This window comes from Zootoca vivipara, chromosome 12, assembly GCF_963506605.1.
Source record: "Zootoca vivipara chromosome 12, rZooViv1.1, whole genome shotgun sequence".
Taxonomy (NCBI): Eukaryota; Metazoa; Chordata; class Lepidosauria; order Squamata; family Lacertidae; genus Zootoca; species Zootoca vivipara.
This window is the reverse complement of record NC_083287.1, coordinates 21,858,468-21,877,425: the sequence shown is the minus strand read 5'-3', so window position 1 is coordinate 21,877,425 and position 18,958 is coordinate 21,858,468. Positions and strand designations below refer to the sequence as shown.

Here is an 18,958-nt window from a genome sequence, read left to right as displayed (position 1 = left end):
TGCTGCCACATAGGTTCCTCCTGATGGTTGGACTGGTCGTGATGCCTTCTTGGTTCAGTGCTGTGTAGTTCTTCCCTACTTGGAAAATGCCAGAGAGCAGGAAGGAAGCATCATTTCATGGTGTCCTCATGAAATCTCAGACTAAGCGCAGAACCAGAATGTAATGCTTCCTGTCCTCACTGGGGTGTCTTATTGGTAGAAAGGATCCAGGAAGCATTGAAGAAACAGTACCCAACAAGAGTGGGGAGTAGGGAGGTGGTCAAGTTGGGGAGGTAGGAGTCCTTTTCCAGGTCAGCCTTAAATACTTGCAAGAAATATTGTATTGGTAAATCAGCCAAGATTAAAATGGCAGGGATTGTGCAGGGTGTGAAACTTAATAATTCTTCATCTAAGTGCTTTTAGAAAGATTATGGATTAGCATGTCCGCTCCAGCCGTGAGCACACATTTAAACAGCACTCCCAAAATTAGCATTTTAATAAACTGAGACCGTGTATTAATTGACTGCGAGCATGAAAGACAAGTTGAAGGGCATTATGAGAACTGGTTTGCATTAATACTGAGAATACAAGTGGGGTCTGCAACATGACGAGCATCAGCTAGTCATGCCTTCATTCAAAATATTCCATCCCATTCCCCCACCCATTTTCTATTTTTCTCCCCTCCTCTAACAAACACAAAGCATTCTGCGGCTTCTGAGCATGCTCAGTCCATAATACACTGCTTGGGGTTGTTGTATTTTAATCCCCTGCTCTAAATTCCAGGAAGATATGTTTGCTTCTGCAGTTTCTCAACCTTGCAATTTCCCTAAGGGTTTTTTTTTAGATAGATAGATGATAGATAGATAGATAGATGATAGATAGATAGATGAGAGAGAGAGATTAGATAGATAGATAGATAGATAGATAGATAGATAGATAGATAGATAGATAGATAGATGATAGATGATAGATAGATAGATAATGATGATGAGAGAGAGAGAGAGAGAGAGAATAGATAGTTACTGTATTATTTTCTGCTTGTCCAAACCTTGCAGTTTCACAAAGCCTACTGACAGCTCCCTCTGGGACAGGATCATTTTGGATGCATAAACGGAACAGCAGAAGTAAAGGGAATGGGGCCCTTATCTCTTCATTGTGTAAGCATGCTGCAAAAAACACTTTAGCATTAATGATAATACTGCAGAGCGTTTTATGTAATTTGGGCTTGGTGAACGCTGCCTCCTGGAAGCCCTATCAGAATGACGGCTGTGCTTTCCAGTGGCCGATTCCCACATTACACGGACGGAATGGAATTCTGTGTGTCGCACACATCTGTTGTGAGCCTGAGCTCATTGCTATGCACATAGCAGGGGCTTCAGATTCTCCCCGTTTGCCAAGAAAACGGCCTCCCTCTCCACTGACATTCCGTTCTCTCCCCATTTCCCATTGCGAATTCGCAGCGGTGGAAGCATCTACCATTTTAGTGCCGTCAAGATAAGGACTTGTTTACTGCTATGCAGCGCATATAATTCCATAACATCCTGTCAATTAGCAGGGCGGGGGGGTTATTTATCCCCTACCCCCCGTCCTAACTTCCTAATGGATACATCTGAAGGAGAGACACCTCTTTGCAATGCCTTTGGGGGTCACGCTGCACATGTTTTTCCACATGGGGGCTTATTAATAAACCCATTGGTACTTAAATCTGTCTTGTAATGCAGTTGTGAAACCTACATTGGCTAGCTAGTACATTTTCAGATAGATTTTATGGTTGCAGTGTTCAGAGGAGAGAAGGCCCTTTGCCTGGTTCCCTGTACCTTCGCTTCTAGCAGCGAGGGAACCGCCAGAAGGCCCTCAGCATTGGACTTCAGTCAGGAGTCTCTCCCAGCCCTATCTAGAATGCAGGATTCCTGGATTTGAGGGGGTTGGACTAGACGACCCTTAGGACCCCCTTCCAACTCTTCTCCTTACTTATCAGGCATACACTTATCAAGCAAATGTTAAAGAATATGGAATATCAAAGAATAAAAGGACCACAGATTTAAGAATCATGCAGTCTGTAAAGAAATCTAATCAGTGTTTTTCCAGGCTACACTCAAAAGGAATATTTGTGCAAGAAGTAAAACAGCGTTGTTCTGACATCGCATGAAGACTTTCTATGTAACAGTTTAATTCCCTCGTAAAAGTAATATCCACAGGCATCATTCATTAAGAGGACCCCCTGAGTCCAGCTCCGACTAAAATAAATGGGATTGCACAACAGTGCAAAAGTGACAGATTTCCCATTTACTTCTGCACCAAGATAACTTCTCAGTGGATTATGACCCAAAATGAGAACTATGATTTGAAGGCATCGCAGCTCAACCAGCTGAGAAATTTTACACGGAGAAACACGGACATAACAGAAATTTTATGTGAAAATATGTATAAAACTTGTTCAAAAGCAAAGGTGTTAGTCCATAAAGGGGAGGGGAGATCACCTTCCAAAAGCCACAGTTGGGTAGTAACTTTATTAGGACCAACCAAAATATCACAAAATTGCAGCAGACTTCCGATTTCTCCCGAACTCTTCAACAGGCAACACAGAAGAGAGTGAGATGAGTATATTATTATTATCATCATCATCATCATCATAATCAATATTATTATTATTAATTTAAAAAGCAATGGGAACTCCTCGTTTCTGAGAAATTTAAAGTCTGACTTGTCATCATGACTTTATTAACAGGCAACATTGAAGACAACAATATTTATATATATTTTTCAAAATAGCTTATAAATTAGCAGAGGTGGGGGGGGGAATACCTATCACCTGAAATGTCCTAACTTTAATTTCTCAGAATTTGGGAGCAAGCATTGTTTCTTTACCCCAGAATTCTAGGTGTGTAACCTGATACCTGTAACACATGACAGGGATTTATTCCGTCTGCAGTCTCCATCTTAGAACTGAGGCTACAAGCTGATCTCATGGCTACAACACCCAGGCTAATTTCTGTAACTTGAGTCAGGCCCCCATTTCCTCCGCCCCTTGGTTTGTGTAACCTCTTGCCTAATGAAGAGTCCTGCAGAACGCCAAAGCTTGCCACCGTTATTTTTGTTAGCGCTAATGAAAAATTGCCCAACTGGATAAAACTTCTAGTGAGAGTCACATTAGGGAGGAAAATGTTGAAGGGCAATTCATTGTATGACCCACTGAACTGCCTGAATTTCTTTCTTTTCTTCCTTATAAATGAAAGTTGAAATCTGGTATAGTACAGTTTCAGACGTCTGAACTATGTTGAGCATTATTTTTCAGAGGTCAAACATTATTCACCCATGTTACCTACGTATTTACCAGTCAGATTCCTTCAGAGCCACACTTCGTTACAAATCTCAGCATTTCACTCTCTAGCAATATACGCAGCACCTTGTACAAGAAAAACATGCTAAGCTGTAGAAGTACCAAAAAGTATTTATTCAAGACCATTGTAAAAATAACCCATTCTAAACAAAATCATAACAAACTCGGGTTAGTTTTCCCCTAGTGGTATCGGCAATTTAGCCTTGCAAAACCAACATGTTTGCATACTTTATATATAAACACACATTAAATCAGCTCACGTTGATTTGAGCTAATTAAAAAAAGGCTCTGGCCAGTAAAAAAGAAGCACATTTCTAGTTTCTTCCAATTACTTGCATGTTAAGGTTTGTTTCCAAGGCACCTCTTGTGGTGGAAAAGACTAGGGCTCAAAAAGTTGACTAGAGTTAAAAGTCTAGTGTTCAAGCTTGGACACCTATGAACAACAGTCCCCATGTCATAGCAGTAATCTGCCTTCACATTACTCAGAACAGAAGCAAGCCTGGCTCGTTTTTCAATAAAGGCTGGTGCAAAGATCCAGGAAGTCAGTGTTTGAAATGTCATTGATTCAAACGGTCTGCAAATCAGGCACTGTATGGACTTAGGGAAGGGTTAGACATTTCCCTGGCATGTGTGTGCTTGCAACAAGTGCATGACAGTGCCAGCATATACCCAGTGGTGGCAGAACCACCATGTGTAGGCTCCATACATTTAGGTAGTATAAACGGAGCTGGCACAACTCTCCTCCATAAGGGAAGGTTACAAATCCTTCAACCTTTTCAGTTTGGAGAAAAGGTGAGGTGGGGTGTGGCAGAAATAAATAAAAAGTATCCACCACATGGAGAAAGCAGGTAGGAAGCTTTCCTCCTTGTCATATCGTGAGAACATGGGGTCATCCAATGAAGCTGAAGGGTGTGAGATGAGGACAGACAAAACGAAGCACTTCTTCGAGCAGCACATAAACTATGGAACTCCCTGCCATAAGATGTACAGATGGCCGCCAGCAAAAACCGGGGATTAAACAAACTCAATGAAAAGTAAGGCTATTGATAGCTATAGAGTTTGGAGAGGTAGCATGCCTCTAAATCAGGCATCCCCAAACTGCGGCCCTCCAGATGTTTTGGCCTACAACTCCCATGATCCCTAGCTAAGAGGACCAGTGGTCAGGGATGATGGGAATTGTAGTCTCAAAACATCTGGAGGGCCGAAGTTTAGGGATGCCTGCTCTAAATCAAGAGTTTCCCAAACTTGAGTTGCCTTGGACTACAATTCCCATCATCCCTGACCACTGGTCCTGCTAGTGAAGGATGATGGGAGTTGTAGTCCAAAAACAGCTGGAGACCCAAGTTTAGGAAACCCCGTTCTAAATATTAATTCGAGTAGGCAAGCAGAAGACGGCCGTTGTGTTCATGTCCTGCTCCCTGAAGGTATCTGGCTGGCCACATGCCACACTGGACAAACATTTGGTTTAACCATTCTAGTGGGTAAGGGGGATTTAAGCTGTATGCGGCGTTCTCACATGTAAGACAGTTCATATGCGGAAGTAACAGGACCCTAGTCCTGTGAAAGAGGAGAACCTGGGACTTGCATTAAGTGATGTACCTGGCACGTAAAATGGTGCAAAAACGGAGCAACTATAAGGCACACAATCCACCTGAGCGCTGAACACTTGTATAGGGTTACATTCTCCATCTTCTGATTCATTCCTAGTATCTCTGTTCATTTCTTGGCCAACGGTAATTAGGATTAGCTAAAGAATTATATCCACAGGTTAGGGACGATTACAGAATAGTTATTTAGAAAACAACAACAGACCATCTCAGTGTGGAAACTGATGATTGGACAATCATAAAACCCTCATCACCAAGTTGATAGTTGCCCACGAAGAGGAACCAGTGCCCCTTCAGCTACAGTAAAGGACAGTGGTAATTTTAAGAGAACAGTGGTAGAATCCCGCTTTAACTAGGGTTGGTCCCCAAATGAGAAACAAGCAACCCCTTTGCTGCTCCTGTTTTCCCAGCATACCCTATCCTAGAACCATCCAACATTCGTCTGATGAGCCGCCATTTTTACACAGCAGAAGGCCCAAGTATCCCCAACCAAAGGCTGCCATTCCCAGCAGACCTTGCCAAATCTCAGCGCTGGGCACTTGATTCCGGCATAACAGGGCGGCGATGGAAGCCGCAGCATTTGTTCCGTCTGCACCTCTAGTCTGCAAACCTCTGCAGCAGGTGATCCTCTCCACGCCGTGCGCTGCTGTTCCCTCCGGCGCCACTGTCAATGAAACGCTCGCATGGGAACTCAATGAGGTCGGCTTCGCTCAGGGCGCAGACCGCACTTCGGGGCGGGCGGTGGGACTGGAAGCCGGAAAAGTCGGCGGAGACACCCGTCCCCATGGAGCGCAGGGGCCGGCGGGTCGAATACATCTGCCGGACGTGCACAGGCGACGCTGCCTTCCGCCGCCGGCACCCCAGCACCTTTTTCCGCACCAGGCGGGAAGCCCAGGCCGCCAGGGCCAGGAAAAGCAGCAACGCATTGACCGCCAGCAGCACCAGGGTGAGGAGTTGGTGGTCCAGGTTTGGGGACCTGCCTGCCACGGCGGCGGAAGCGCCCGCACCTTCTTCGGGCAGGGTGACCAGCCCCGCGCAATGGTCTCTCGGCGCCACCGAGCAGACGCGGCCCCCGATCACGCCCTCCACGCAGACCAGGTAAGGGGTGTCGGGGCGCAGCTCCTGCAGAGTAGCCACGGGCTCGCTCCACTCAGGGAGGTAAACATACCGCTGGAACTTGGTGGCAGCCCCAAAGCGGTCGAAGAGGACTCGGAAGCGCACGGGGCCAAGCAGGCGGGGGCTGCGGTGCGGGCGGACCCCCCAGCGCACCGTCACCGTGCCAGAGCCGACCGCCTCCACAGACAGGTTGTAGAGGAACAGCTTGTTGAAATCGCAGGGGTCGGTGACCAGCGGAGGGATGCCAGACGAAACTGAGTGGTATTTGCCTGCCCGTCTGGGCCAAGCAGCTCCAGGTAGGGAGGGTGGCCTGGTGCTGAGGTGCAAGCCGGGCATTGAGGTTGTGGGGCCCGTCTCAGCTGCCCAGCTCTCTCTTCCGGACGCCAAGATCTTCTGAGAGCCCAGCAGCTGCATGGTCGAGGCAGAGGGCAAGGAGCCAACCTTCTCCTGCACTAGGCCCAGGCCAGAGCTGCTGTTGCCCCTAGCGAGCGGGGCAGGAGAGGAGGCCACCACGTTGGGGCATGAGGAGCCGTTGAGAGCCGTCGAGAGCTGGGCGTCCTCCAGATAATCAAGGTATTTCCCAGCCAGGGCCCGCGGCTGCCGGCACTGCACAAACACTGTGAGGAGCCGACCCTGTGCATGCCAGGAGCCCAGCCAGTGTTTCAGGCCTCGCAGGTGGCAGTCGCAGTTCCAGGGATTTCCATCCAGCTCCAAGCGATAGAGCGCGGGGCTGGAGGCAAAGAGGTCACCGGGCACCGTAGCCAAGGCGTTGTCCTGCAAGCTGAGCTCCCGCAGCTTGTGCAGCTGAGTGAAGGCACCCGGCAGGAGAGCGGCAAGGGCGTTGTGGCTCAGGTCCAGTACCTCCAGGCTGCACAGCGGCTGCAGCAGCGGCACAGGCAGCTGGCTCAGAACGTTCCCATCCAACCGCAGCTCCTTGAGGGCCCCCAAGCCAGCAAAGGCTTCCGGCGCCAACCAAGCCAGGCGGTTGCCGCTCAAGGACAGCTTGGTCAAGTTGGGCAGGTGTTGGTAGAGCCCTTTCCCCAGCTGCTGCAGGCTGTTGCCCGAAAGGAGGAGGGTGCTGAGCAAACGCATCGGCCGGAAGATGTCGGGGTGGCGCAGCAGGCTCTGCTGGTTCCCCGACAGGTCGAGGAAGCGCAGCTTCCCCAGGCCGGCAAAGGCGTTGCGGCTCAGCCAGCGGATGCGGTTGGCTTCCAGGTGCAAATAGAGCAGGTTGGACATCCCTGAGAACGTGGCATCTCCGAGGGAGCCCAAGGCGTTGCCATCCAGGCGCAGCTTGACCAGGCTGCCCAGCCCTGCGAAGGAAGCCGCACTCAGGGAGCTAATCTCGTTGGCGTTGGCGTAGAGGATGCGCAGCTTGGCCAGGGGGCGCAGGGTGCCGGGCGCCAGGGCCGTCAGGAGGTTGTTCCCCAGGTAGAGCTCCTCCAGGCGCGCCAGGCGCTCGAAGGCCTTCGGGTGGAGCGCGCGGATGCGGTTGTACTGCAAGTCGAGGCGCTGCAGCGCCACTAGGCGGTGGAAGTCGAAAGCGGAGATGTTGGCGATGAAGTTGCCGCCCAAGCTGTAGGTGAGGATGTCCTGCGGCTCGACGGCTTTGGGCACGGCCCGCAGCCCTCGGTTGGTGCACAGGACGTGCTGCTGCTGCTGGCAGTCGCATGGCTCCGGGCACACGGGCTGCGCGGCGGGAGGCAGCAGAGCCAAGGAGCAGTAGAGGAGGAGGAGCGGCATCAGACGGCGCGGGCGCGGAGGCTCCATCCCACGAGGGCGGGCGGCGAGCGGCAGCTTCCCCCGATCCCTCGGCGTCTCTCCGGCATCCCACCCTCTCTTCTCTCCCGCTTTCTCTCTCTTGCGCGGCGGCTGCAGGTCGGGCTCCTCCTCTGGCGTCGGGAGCGCGCCTCTCGAACCCGCTGCCGAGGAGGGGACGGAGAGACCCCCTTCGCCAAGTCAACCGACGGCTTCCCGCCGCTGGAGACGGCGCTCGCCAGTTCCCTGCCGCCGCCGCCGCGCAGGGTTAGGCGGGAGAGAGCCGTCGGCGGCGCTGCGTCTCCCTGCGAGCTTCCTGCCGCCGCCGCTGCCTGGGCTGCTCTGCGGTCTTGCAGGCAGAGGCGGCCGGGGACAGACAAGCGGAGGAGCGGAAACTCGCACTTCCCACTCTTGGCCCCCGGGGACGCGCGGGAAGAGCGGCTGCAAGGAGGAGGAGGGGAGGCTGCTGCAGCCAAAAGGACAGAAGGAGGGAGGCCGTCGGACCAGGGCAGCGCGCTGGAGTCAATGTGTGCATGCAGAAAGGCGAGGGGAAGGGGGGTGCCGAGGCGCAGCCAAGCAGCAGCAGCAGGAGGAGGGGGTGCAAAGTGGGAGCGGGGGAGGACTCCGCAGGAGAAATTTGGCCGTCTGGGCAGGAGGGGAAGCGAGATCGGAGCACGTGGGCTGCAGATAAAGCGCTGGATGGTTTCAATTTGTGCAGGAGGCGCGAACTGCCCGCCCCGTCCCTCCCATTTGCCCCTTTTCTGCACGGAGCAGCGGCCTGCCAAGAGTAAAAGTCACGGTTTACCGCAGATTAGGGCCTATTGACATCGACGGCTGAATCGCCCGCTGCCCTCCACCCGCCACACCTCTGGCTGCAAGGTAAAACGAAACGGGTTTACTGTGAAAAGAGAAGAGGGCTTGCTAGGATTTGCAGCCGCCACAGTATCTGGAGCAAAAGGGATCGCTTTGCTGAGCCAGTATGATGAGCCCTCCACATGTGGCTGCACTACAGCTCCCATCAGATCCAGCTGGCGTGACCAATGGACAAGGATGAGGGAGATGTAGTCCCAGAACATATGGAGGGCCATAGGCTTCCCCCTCCCCAGGGTATAGGGTGTCAGATCAGGATGAGGCACCCCCACCTACAATTCCATCTGCAGAAGCTGCAAGGGTTGGCAGATGAGTTTTTTTCTCCAATACAGGGGGTGAGTTGGCATCCTCCAGTACACTTGAGACCAGCAAGCAAGGCACACACAGCTACTGGAGATGCTCAGGAGAAACAGCCAGGCAGCTGCCTAGTATCTTCCTCCTGAGGCACTTGCCTCCCGTCTTCCTAATGGTAGGGCTGGCCCTGGGATTAGCCTAACCCACCTCACAGAGGATCTCCAATTACCCAAACTGAGCTGTAATGTAATGATACCAAACAGTGCACCCAAGAGCTCATGAATCCCATTTCTTCAAGCAAAATAAATGGTCCAAAATAATTGGACCACATAGCATACTTGTTTAAGATAACAGAATTCTAAAACTGTAGACACAGCACTGGCCTTCCTAACTGCTATGATATACCTTCGGTTACAAACGCTTTGGGTTACATGTTTTCAGGTTGCGGACCGCGAGAAACCCGGAAGTACCAGAAAGGGTTACTTCTGGGTTTCGCCGCATGCACAGAAGCACTAAATCATGCATTGTGCATGCACAGAAGCGCCAAATTGCATCACGCACGTGTGCAGACGCAACGCTGCAGGTTACGAACACTGTGGGTTACAGACATGCCTCAGTCACGGATTACGTCCACAACCTGAGGTTCCACTGTAAAGCCTTTTTCCCCCCTTCTGGTGCCTAGTATATATTGTTACATTCCTATGTGTGGGAATGTTAAGGAAGGTAGGAGAGGACAGATTGTTTTGATATTATCCCTCCTCACTCACGCTAGTGAGTAAACAGCAGAGCGCGTTTCCTTTGCAACTTTATTGGAAGCAAGTGGCTGTTTCGTTAAGAGTCCTTTAGGTAAGCAATCCAGTCTGGCTTGTCCAGTCTGGTTTGTTCCCGATAAGTTTCCCCTTTGTTTCCCTCTTAAAATAATAATAACACAACATAGTCTTCTTTAAAAGTAAGAATAAAGTTTTACTCACATTCAGTTCACAGCAGTAATCTGAAGGCAGGCTTTATCTTGTGGTTACAGTGAAAAGAAGTCTGAGCTACATCTCAGACTTTCTGCTTGTGGGCTCCATCCTATGTGAAGGTTGAGCCATGCCCTGGCTAAGAGCCAGGAGAGCAAGACTTTTCAAAGAGTAAGATGGCAGCATGCCCAGCCCTTTTATCTGGTTAGCTAGGGTCACACCCATCTACCTGGCCACACACAGGGGGAGGAAGCTCCAGAGCAGGTATGACAGGAAGTCCTCCCTGTCTGGAGCCACATTCCCCTGTGTGCCCGTTCTAGGCAACAGGAAATGGTTGTGCTTGACTGCTCTAGTAATAATACATCCCACACTATGGACCTTGGTTTTTTGGTAAAGTTTGCCTCCTGAACGCAACACTTCACTCGCAAAATACAAATATGTCAGGAATGCTTTGATGGTGTTTCCTGCTTGGCAGGGGGTTGGACTGGATGGCCCTTGTGGTCTCTTCCAACTCTATGATTCTATGATTCTGAATGATACCTGTATATGTGTTCCTTGTGAATCAGTTACAGGCTGGTGCAGAGTTTTATACTAATTAAAAAGACTGAAATCCTAAGAGTGCTTCTTTTTTTCGTGATCACTCGTAGCTGAGTAAGATTGTCTTCCATAAACATGGTTTTAACAGTGGGTCCGCAAGTGACTGTGGAGGCCAGTTCTGGATCCACACGTCCTTCCACAGTGGGGACAGGGCAGGAGTTGATCATGGTGAGGGTTTGCCAAGAGTACCTTCCTCTTAGCACATTTCTCCCTTTCATCCTGAGTTCGAACGTCTTCAAAGCTCATGGATGCAATGCTTATATAAAGCAAGGAGGTGTCTTACAAGTAAAGATGGTTTGAGGAATTGGAGGGTGACGATGGAGCCCAGAGACCTCAACTCAACTCAACTGAAGTATTCATCATATCTCCTGAATCTTGGTCCACATGGGTGTCTTAAAAATAGCATGTCTCCTGGTGTCAGTGCAGCAGCCTGTCACTGTAAGTTGGTGGGTGATGTCACCTTCTAGTAACAAATTTGTGCTAGAGGGATGCGGGTGGCCCTGTGGGTTAAACCACTGAGCCTAGGGATTGCCGATCAGAAGGTTGGCGGTTCAAATCCCTGTGACGGGGTGAGCTCCCCTTGCTTGGTCCCAGCTCCTGCCAACCTAGCAGTTGGAAAGCACATCAGCAAGTAGATAAATAGGTACCGCTCCAAGTGGGAAGGTAAACGGTGTTTCCGTGCTTTGCTCTGGTTCGCCAGAAGCAGCTTAGTCATGCTGGCCACATGACCCAGAAGCTGTACGCCGGCTCCCTCAGCCAATAACGCGAGATGAGCACCGCAACCCCAGAGTTGTCCGCGACTGGACCTAATGGTCAGGGGTCCCTTTACCCCTTTACCTTTACTATATTTTGTAACTAATAAAGCTGAACACTATACTTTAAAGCACCCTCAAAGCGCATTATTTCCCTCAAGGAATTCTGGGCGTTGTAGTTCACCCCTCGCAAAGTTACAACTCGTAGCAACCCGTTAACAAACTACATTGGCCAGGATAGTGTGTATGCAGCCATCGCTAGATTTTTTTCCTGGGAAATTGCAGCATGCTGGAGAAGACAGGAGGAAAATGTTCCGAACATCTTGAATATCAATCTGGGAAAGACAGTGCGAAAACAATACCTATCATTCCCATGCATATTACATTGCTGCTGCTAATTTCCCATCTTAATGTCTGGCCAAACGTTTAACAGGAAACCTGCGGTGAAAACAGATAAAAAGGAGAAGGCAAGGGTGCAGCGACTAGGACAGTGTTTCTCAACCTTTTTTGGGCCACGGCACACTTGTTCTGTGAAAAAAATCACGAGGCACACCACCATTAAAAAAGTTAAAAAAAATTAACTCTGTGCCGCCCTATATTATAATTATGACTGTAAGAAACACTTGCCAAATATTGCTTTCCGGCGGGTCAGTGATGAGTATTGGCGGCCGCCAGGCTCGTTTGCACTGAGCTTTGGGAAAGAGGAGGAGAAATATTGCTTTCCGGCGGGTTAGTGATGTGTATTGGCGGCCGCCAGGCTCGTTTGCACTGAGCTCTGGGAAAGAGGAGGAGATATATTGGTTTCCGGCGGGTCAGTGTTGTGTATTGGCGGCCGCCAGGCACATGACAATGCAAATCGCCCTTCTCGTCGCCGCACGTTGCGGCACACCAGCCAGCGTCTCGCGGCACACTAGTGTGCCGCGGAACAGTGGTTGAGAAATGCTGGACTAGGATATACCCTCTTGCCATATGGACAAGGAGTGGAAGAATGAAGTCCATTAGCATCCCATTATCATCTGCATGCTTTTATTCCCAGCTGTGATACATTTGGGACAGGGTGGGCAACCTCCATACCACATGGCCCCTTGGCTCAGTCTCCCTTCGTCTGCCAAGTGAGTTCCCTGCTAACAATGTGATTCATTGAACTTTGACAGATCAGGTGTATGGGGAGAGGCTTTAATCTTCCATCAAGTGCAGGTGCTGCCCGGTAACATTTTCCCCTCCAGATGTTTCTGAACTACAGGTCCCTTGGCTATGCCTGCTGGAGGTGTTGGGAGTTGTAGCTCAGCAACATCTGAAAAGACAAACATTCTCCCTCCCCCCCCCCAAAAAAAAATCAACCCTGTGTTTCCAGCCCAGCCAAAAGGACTGGTCTTGGACTTGACAACTTCCTTTCTAAGGCTGAAATTTCCGGGGGATTAAATCCCATTGAAATCAGTGGAGATTTTTTTTCTGAATACTGTAGACATATGGTGTTAGTGACCAGTTTGCCTCAACAGCTCTTCATAGAATAGAATCATAGAATCATAGAGTTGGAAGAGACCACAAGGGCCATCCAGTCCTGACAAGCAGGAAACACCATAAAAGCATTCTTGACATATGCCTGTCAAGCCTCTGCTTAAAGACCTCCAAAGAAGGAGACTCCACCACACCCCTTGGTAGCAAATTCCACTGCCGAACAGCTCTTACTGTCAGGAAGTTCTTCCTAATGTTTAGGTGGAATCTGCTTTCTTGTAGTTTGAATCCATTGCTCCGTGTCCGCTTCTCTGGAGCAGCAGAAAACAACCTTTCTCCCTCCTCTATATTCTCCCTCTATCTTCAGTTCATCTCCCACCACCACCCCATCTCTCTCTCTCTCTCTCTCACGCACGCACACACACACACACACTCATTCTGAGTACCCCGTTTTATCGATAGTTGGCTCTTTCTCAACTTCACTTCCATTCATTAAAAACTGTTCAGTTACACCAGAACACATTTACTAATCATTTAACAAATGACTGCTGCTCTCACACAAATAAGATGTGTACTGCGCTGGTGTTGTGCTGCTCTTGTTATTTTATGAATTTATACCCCACCCTTCAGTCTAAAAACATTCCCAGGGTGGCTGACAAAACTAAAACCAGCATTAAAACCATCTGCATAACATCTGTGGCTGTTTTGGGAGAGCTTTGGGGTTTGATGTCCACTAAGATTCTATAAAAAGCTCTAATACAAAAATACAAACACGTCTGACAACTTAATGCGTACAATGTGTCCGGCGTTCAAAGACGAAAACTCAAGAGTGAAAATCCGGAACACACTTACTGGGGAGTAAGCCCCATTGAGCACAACTGGACTCGCATCTGAGTAAGCATGCAATTAAGCTGCAAAACTTTATATGCTGTTAAGCAGAGCGATGTTCAGCACCAATGCCTAATTTGGACGGTTGGTTGCCAAACATCATAGACACACATGCACACACCCTTTCCCCAGATTTATGGCTTACTTGTGGAAGTAATCTGTGTGCCATCTGTAATTCATGTTGGTTGAATAGCATTGCAGATAAGGTATTTTCTGATGGGATCATTTGCTTTCGTTTAAGAATGGAATGTCGCTTGAGACCTTCAGCTCTTCTTCAGGAAGAAAGTGTGTTTTCCAGACTCACAGTAAATATTCTACACACTGCAGCCACAGGTTTAATAACTATCTGTACCTTTTCCTACGGGAATACTCAACTACAAAAACTTGCTCTGCCAGTTGGAAAGAGCTGTTAAGCAGTAAATGCCTGACTAAAGATGCATAAGGCACACATTTATGTGTTGTTGTTGTTTTGCTTTAAGTCATGCCTACTCAGAAGTAACTCCCATTGAGTCCAATGAGGTAAGGGGCTGTAAGTGGCTCTGATCTACTGCTAATAGCACACATATTGGTCTGAAAGGGAGGTGATGTTCATTCCCTGCTGTATCTAAATCAGAAATGGGGAAACTGTGGCACTTCAGATGCTTCTGGGCTCCAACTCTTGCCAGTCCTGATCAGCATGTCCAGTGGTTAGAGATGGTGGGTGTTGTCATTGAGCAATATCTGGAGGGGTCTGCGGCTTCCCATCCCTAAACTAAATGTATCCAACCAGTGCAATGGGGTCCAAATTAAAACCACAATATGGCTGCAAATACACTTCCAGGTGTGCCTTTCCATCAGTTCCAAGCACTGCATCTGCTCATGGATTTCCCTTGATAGGTCCGGGTGATTGGACCAAACAAAGTAAGGCCCTTAACTATCCATAGTATTACATTGCTAGATTTTCAAAATAATCTACAGGAGGGCTAAGGAACCTATTTCTCTCCAGATACTGGACTGCAATCCTCATAATTTCTGACCATCAGACATGGTGGCTGGGTCTAATGGGAGTTGACGTCCAACAAAACCAGGAGGAGCACACACACACACACACACACACACACACACACGATCTACAGCTTTGAATTCAATTGGGGATGCAATCCAGGGGGAAAGAGCTGCACTTGAGTAGTCAGATTGTTGCCTGGGAATTTTTAGTTGTGCTGAAATTTGATCAAGATAATAACTGAATAATTATTTCAGTCTTCCGAGTCCTGTTCCCCAGTGATCTCTGCCGCCCAGGGCATTTGGCTCCTATTTGCTACTTAAACTGAATGGTTAAGTGTTTGCATATTAACTTTGCTTTTTTACTTTAACAGTGCAATCCTCTACACTGGCCAAACGAACCAATAACCCAGCTGCTAATGGGCTTTTTATAGTATAAGGCATTTCCTTTCTCTGGGAACCAAACACTGGAGTTGAGATAAATGTATACTTTCCATAGAGCCTATATACCCATAAATGGCTGCAGGACAAATCACATACATGGCTTCAAACTGTTAGGCAGAGCGAATGAGATGCCGTTTATAACTGCAGTGCTGAGGCCCTAATGTATAAAATGCTATTGCATGCTTCTTTCCAAAAGCATTGCAATTGATTCCAAACAGCCTGAAATCCCATATAAGGTTGCTTGCATCCATGATAACTGAAATAGAGCATTTAAAAATCATTTTAAATGGGCATCAATCCACTACTCCTATGTCCTGAAGGCTACAGTATCACCACTCATAAGGTGGTGGTGAGTTACAGGGCAATGAATGAGATTTCTAAACGCATTTGGAAATAGGGTACTGGTGTTTTCAACTTTCTTCACTCCTGAAGACTGCATTGTTTTTATCAGTGCAATACAGTAACTTGTCACACAAGCATTTGAAGCAACAGTTGATACCCTTGGGTGGGAGCTTCAGTCAACCAGCCAAGCATCTCTCTTTCGGTTCCTCCAAATCCTTTCCCATAAGTCTCTTGGCTTAAATATATAGTCTATATATCTACTTAGCTGGGAGGAAGGTGAAATTTACTTCTGCATAGATATGTATGTGTCCTGGAGACAGGGATCTACCATCTATGAAACTCTGTTAGGCATCAGGAATGTTGACAGTGCTGTATAAGCCGTAAACCAGGCACCCCCAAACTTCGGCCCTCCAGATGTTTTGGACTACAATTCCCATCTTCCCCGACCACTGGTCCTGTTAGCTAGGGATCATGGGAGTTGTAGGACAAAACATCTGGAGGGCCGTAGTTTGGGGATTCCTGCAACAGTACAGTGATACCTCAGTTCTCGAATGTAATCCGTTCTGGAAGACTGTTCAAGTTCCAAAACGTTCGAAAACTGAGGCACAAAGGACTGTCTGCAAATTCAATTGAGAAAATTGAAAAACACACAGCGGAAGCTGTTCAACTTCCAAGGAGCGTTCGAAAATGGAAGCATTTACTTCAAGGTTTTTGGCATTCGGATTCCAAAACGTTCATCAGTGGAGACGTTTGAGAACCGAGGTACCACTGTATAATCAAATGCATGACCTGATAGCATTGTCCATCATCTTAATAGCTTTTACTCCCAGTTCTATTGGACTAAAAGGTAAAGGTAAAGGGGCCCCTGACCATTAGGTCCAGTCGTGACCGACTCTGGGGTTGCGCGCTCATCTGGCATTATTGGCCGAGGGAGCCGACGTATAGCTTCCAGGTCATGTGGCCAGCATGACAAAGCCGCTTCTGGCAAACCAGAGCAGCACATGGAAACGCCGTTTACCTTCCCGCTGTAGCGGTTCCTATTTATCTACTTGCATTTTGACATGCTTTCGAACTGCTAGGTTGGCAGGAGTGCCTTTGGGCTGGTAAGACAGCTACAGTCATTCCTGGATAGCTCGAACTAATTGTCCATGCAACCTCACACTGGATTACTGCAAGGTGCTCTATGTGGGGCTGCCCCTGGGGTTGGTCCTGTAGGTGCAGAACATGGTGGCCAGATTGCTTGTGGGGAGCAGGCTGCCACCAGATAGTAGCCACACATGAAGCAGGTCTTTCCGTCGTTCTGTTGAGCCATGAGATACGATAGACACCCATTATCTGGACATTATCTGCTTTAGATGTTCATTTTGTTTTATAGCTATTTTAGGTGCGGTGGTGACGATTGCTTAGCAGTTCCGGATTTCCCCCAGTGTGTTTAGAGTCCTTTACAGAAAGAACTTTGGTGTGCAAGCACTTATATAGACTTTTGAAATTGCCCACCCTGTAGTCCAAGACCACCCCCGGAAACATCATGCATACATCACAGAAGGAGGCGGTCAGCAGCAGAGGAGGCGGTCAACAGCAGAAATCCTGTTTGCCAGGGTACCTGATAATGGTCACTGGTTGCATTTTCTGGGCAGTCTGGCCATTCTTTTGTGATGGTAAATACTCAGTTCCTGAATGTCTTATGCATTTTGATGGTGTTCTCAGCATAACAGATACTTGCCAGACTGTATTAGAAAAGGGAGGTGTAAGCCCCTACAGTCAAAAGACAATTAGAAAGCTTTTCCCATTTCCTTCCTCCTTGCAGAGAAATATTTGAGGTCAATTTGGGAGTCAAAATGGCTTCAGGATTGTTCTCCTGTACTATTTCAGACACGTGGTTTATATACTTGTGTGTGTGTGTCTGCCTGGTACATTTATGAACATTTATTTTATATCTTAGACCTTACAATTCTCATAACAGAGTGCTTCCATTGTTCCTAGTCTCCGACTAGTTTAATCATTATGCATGCAGAGCCAATTCAGCATGTGGATGTACATTACTGATGCATGCCGCAGAAAGTATGCATTCGTGGATTTAAATACAAAGCATGTTACTGTTACATTGGTAACAATACGACACACGAACAAAGCAATGGAAACGGCACTGGAATCTGCTAATGCAATACAGGAGACTTGACTCTGACTGAAAGATCATTCAGGGCCAAGAGGTCTTAACAATATAATTTATTCCCCCATCATCTATATGCAGCCATGTAGTTAGTTCATCATTTCTGAAGCAAATTCTAGTGTTTGGCATATGGGGAAGGAGTGAGTCAGTCTTGGCCCTGGGGCAGCCACCATTGGAAAGACACCACACATCACTGCCATGTGTCAGTAATGCTTCATAACAATTGCTGTTCATGGTTTAGATGTGTAAACACAGCCTTGCTCAGCCGAACTGCTTCCAAGTCCTTATTCTCTTTTCCCCAGCTCCAGGCCTCATAACCTAATTCCAGCCCTCTTCTTGCAGTTTACCATCCTTACCATAACTTTTAAAAATATAGTTTGGTGTATTTCTTCTGGTAGGATTGGATTTGAACTAACCATAGCTGTCAGCTTTTCCCTTTTATCACAAGGAATCCTATTCGGAATAAGGGAATTTCCCTTTAAAAAGGGGAAACGTTGACAGATATGGACCTAACTTGTCTTGGATTGCATACTTTTAAACTTGCAGTAGGTCTTTGACTTTGTTTCTTTTTGTTTGTTTTAAATCCTCCGCCCTCACAATCCCCGCCTCAGCTAGGAATCTAACATCCGAAGGACCCTGACACTTTTTGCCAACCCTATGAACCACACCCAGTCTTCTGGATGGCAGGACCTAGAATTAATCTACAGTACTGTAGATTGAAAGTGGCATGTTGAGGATGAGCTAGGGATCATGGGAGTTGTAGGCCAAAACATCTGGAGGGCTGCAGTTTGGGGGTGCCTGCATTAGAGCATGGTGCTGAGAACGCCAAGGTTGCAGGTTCAATTCCCATGTGGGGCAGCTGCATATTCCTGCATTGCAGGGGGTTCGACTAGATGATCCTCAGGGTCCCTTCCAACTCAACAAATTTATGCTTCTATGATTTTTGTTGTCTTTGTCCATGGAGTTTTCTTGGCAGGGATACTGGAGTGGCTTGCCAGTTCCTTCTCCAGGTGGATCACGTTTAGTCAAAACTCTCCACTATGACCTGTCCATCTTGGGTGGCCCTGCATGGCATAGCTCATAGCTTCTCTGAGTTATTCAAGCCCCTTCGCCACGACAAGGCATTGATCCATGAAGGGGATCACGAAGAGTCGGACACGACTAAACAACAACATGATTTTTGTGTTACAAATGGGTTAGCGTGTATGGTCTGGGCTTGAATGAACAACTCTTAAACTCATTTATTTATTTATTTAAAAGCCTATATAAATTAATAAGAGAAAAGAACAGTTTCATGTAATTTTGATCTGTCAAAATAATATTCAGTGTGACAGTCTCTATATAATTCCAGAAGATCTGGAACAATGATTTCAGGAACCTCTAGTGACCCTGTGCTATTATCTCTG

At 48.0% G+C, this 18,958-nt stretch overlaps 1 protein-coding gene across 1 annotated transcript; it reads right to left on the bottom strand.

Moving 5' to 3' along the window:
- Positions 1 to 3,954: 3,954 nt before the first annotated feature.
- TRIL (TLR4 interactor with leucine rich repeats) lies at positions 3,955 to 8,245 on the bottom strand. The gene has a single exon (XM_035130266.2). It carries the CDS (start codon positions 7,810 to 7,812, stop codon positions 5,524 to 5,526), a length of 2,289 nt encoding a protein of 762 aa, XP_034986157.2. The 5' UTR covers positions 7,813 to 8,245; the 3' UTR covers positions 3,955 to 5,523.
- Positions 8,246 to 18,958: the final 10,713 nt, after the last annotated feature.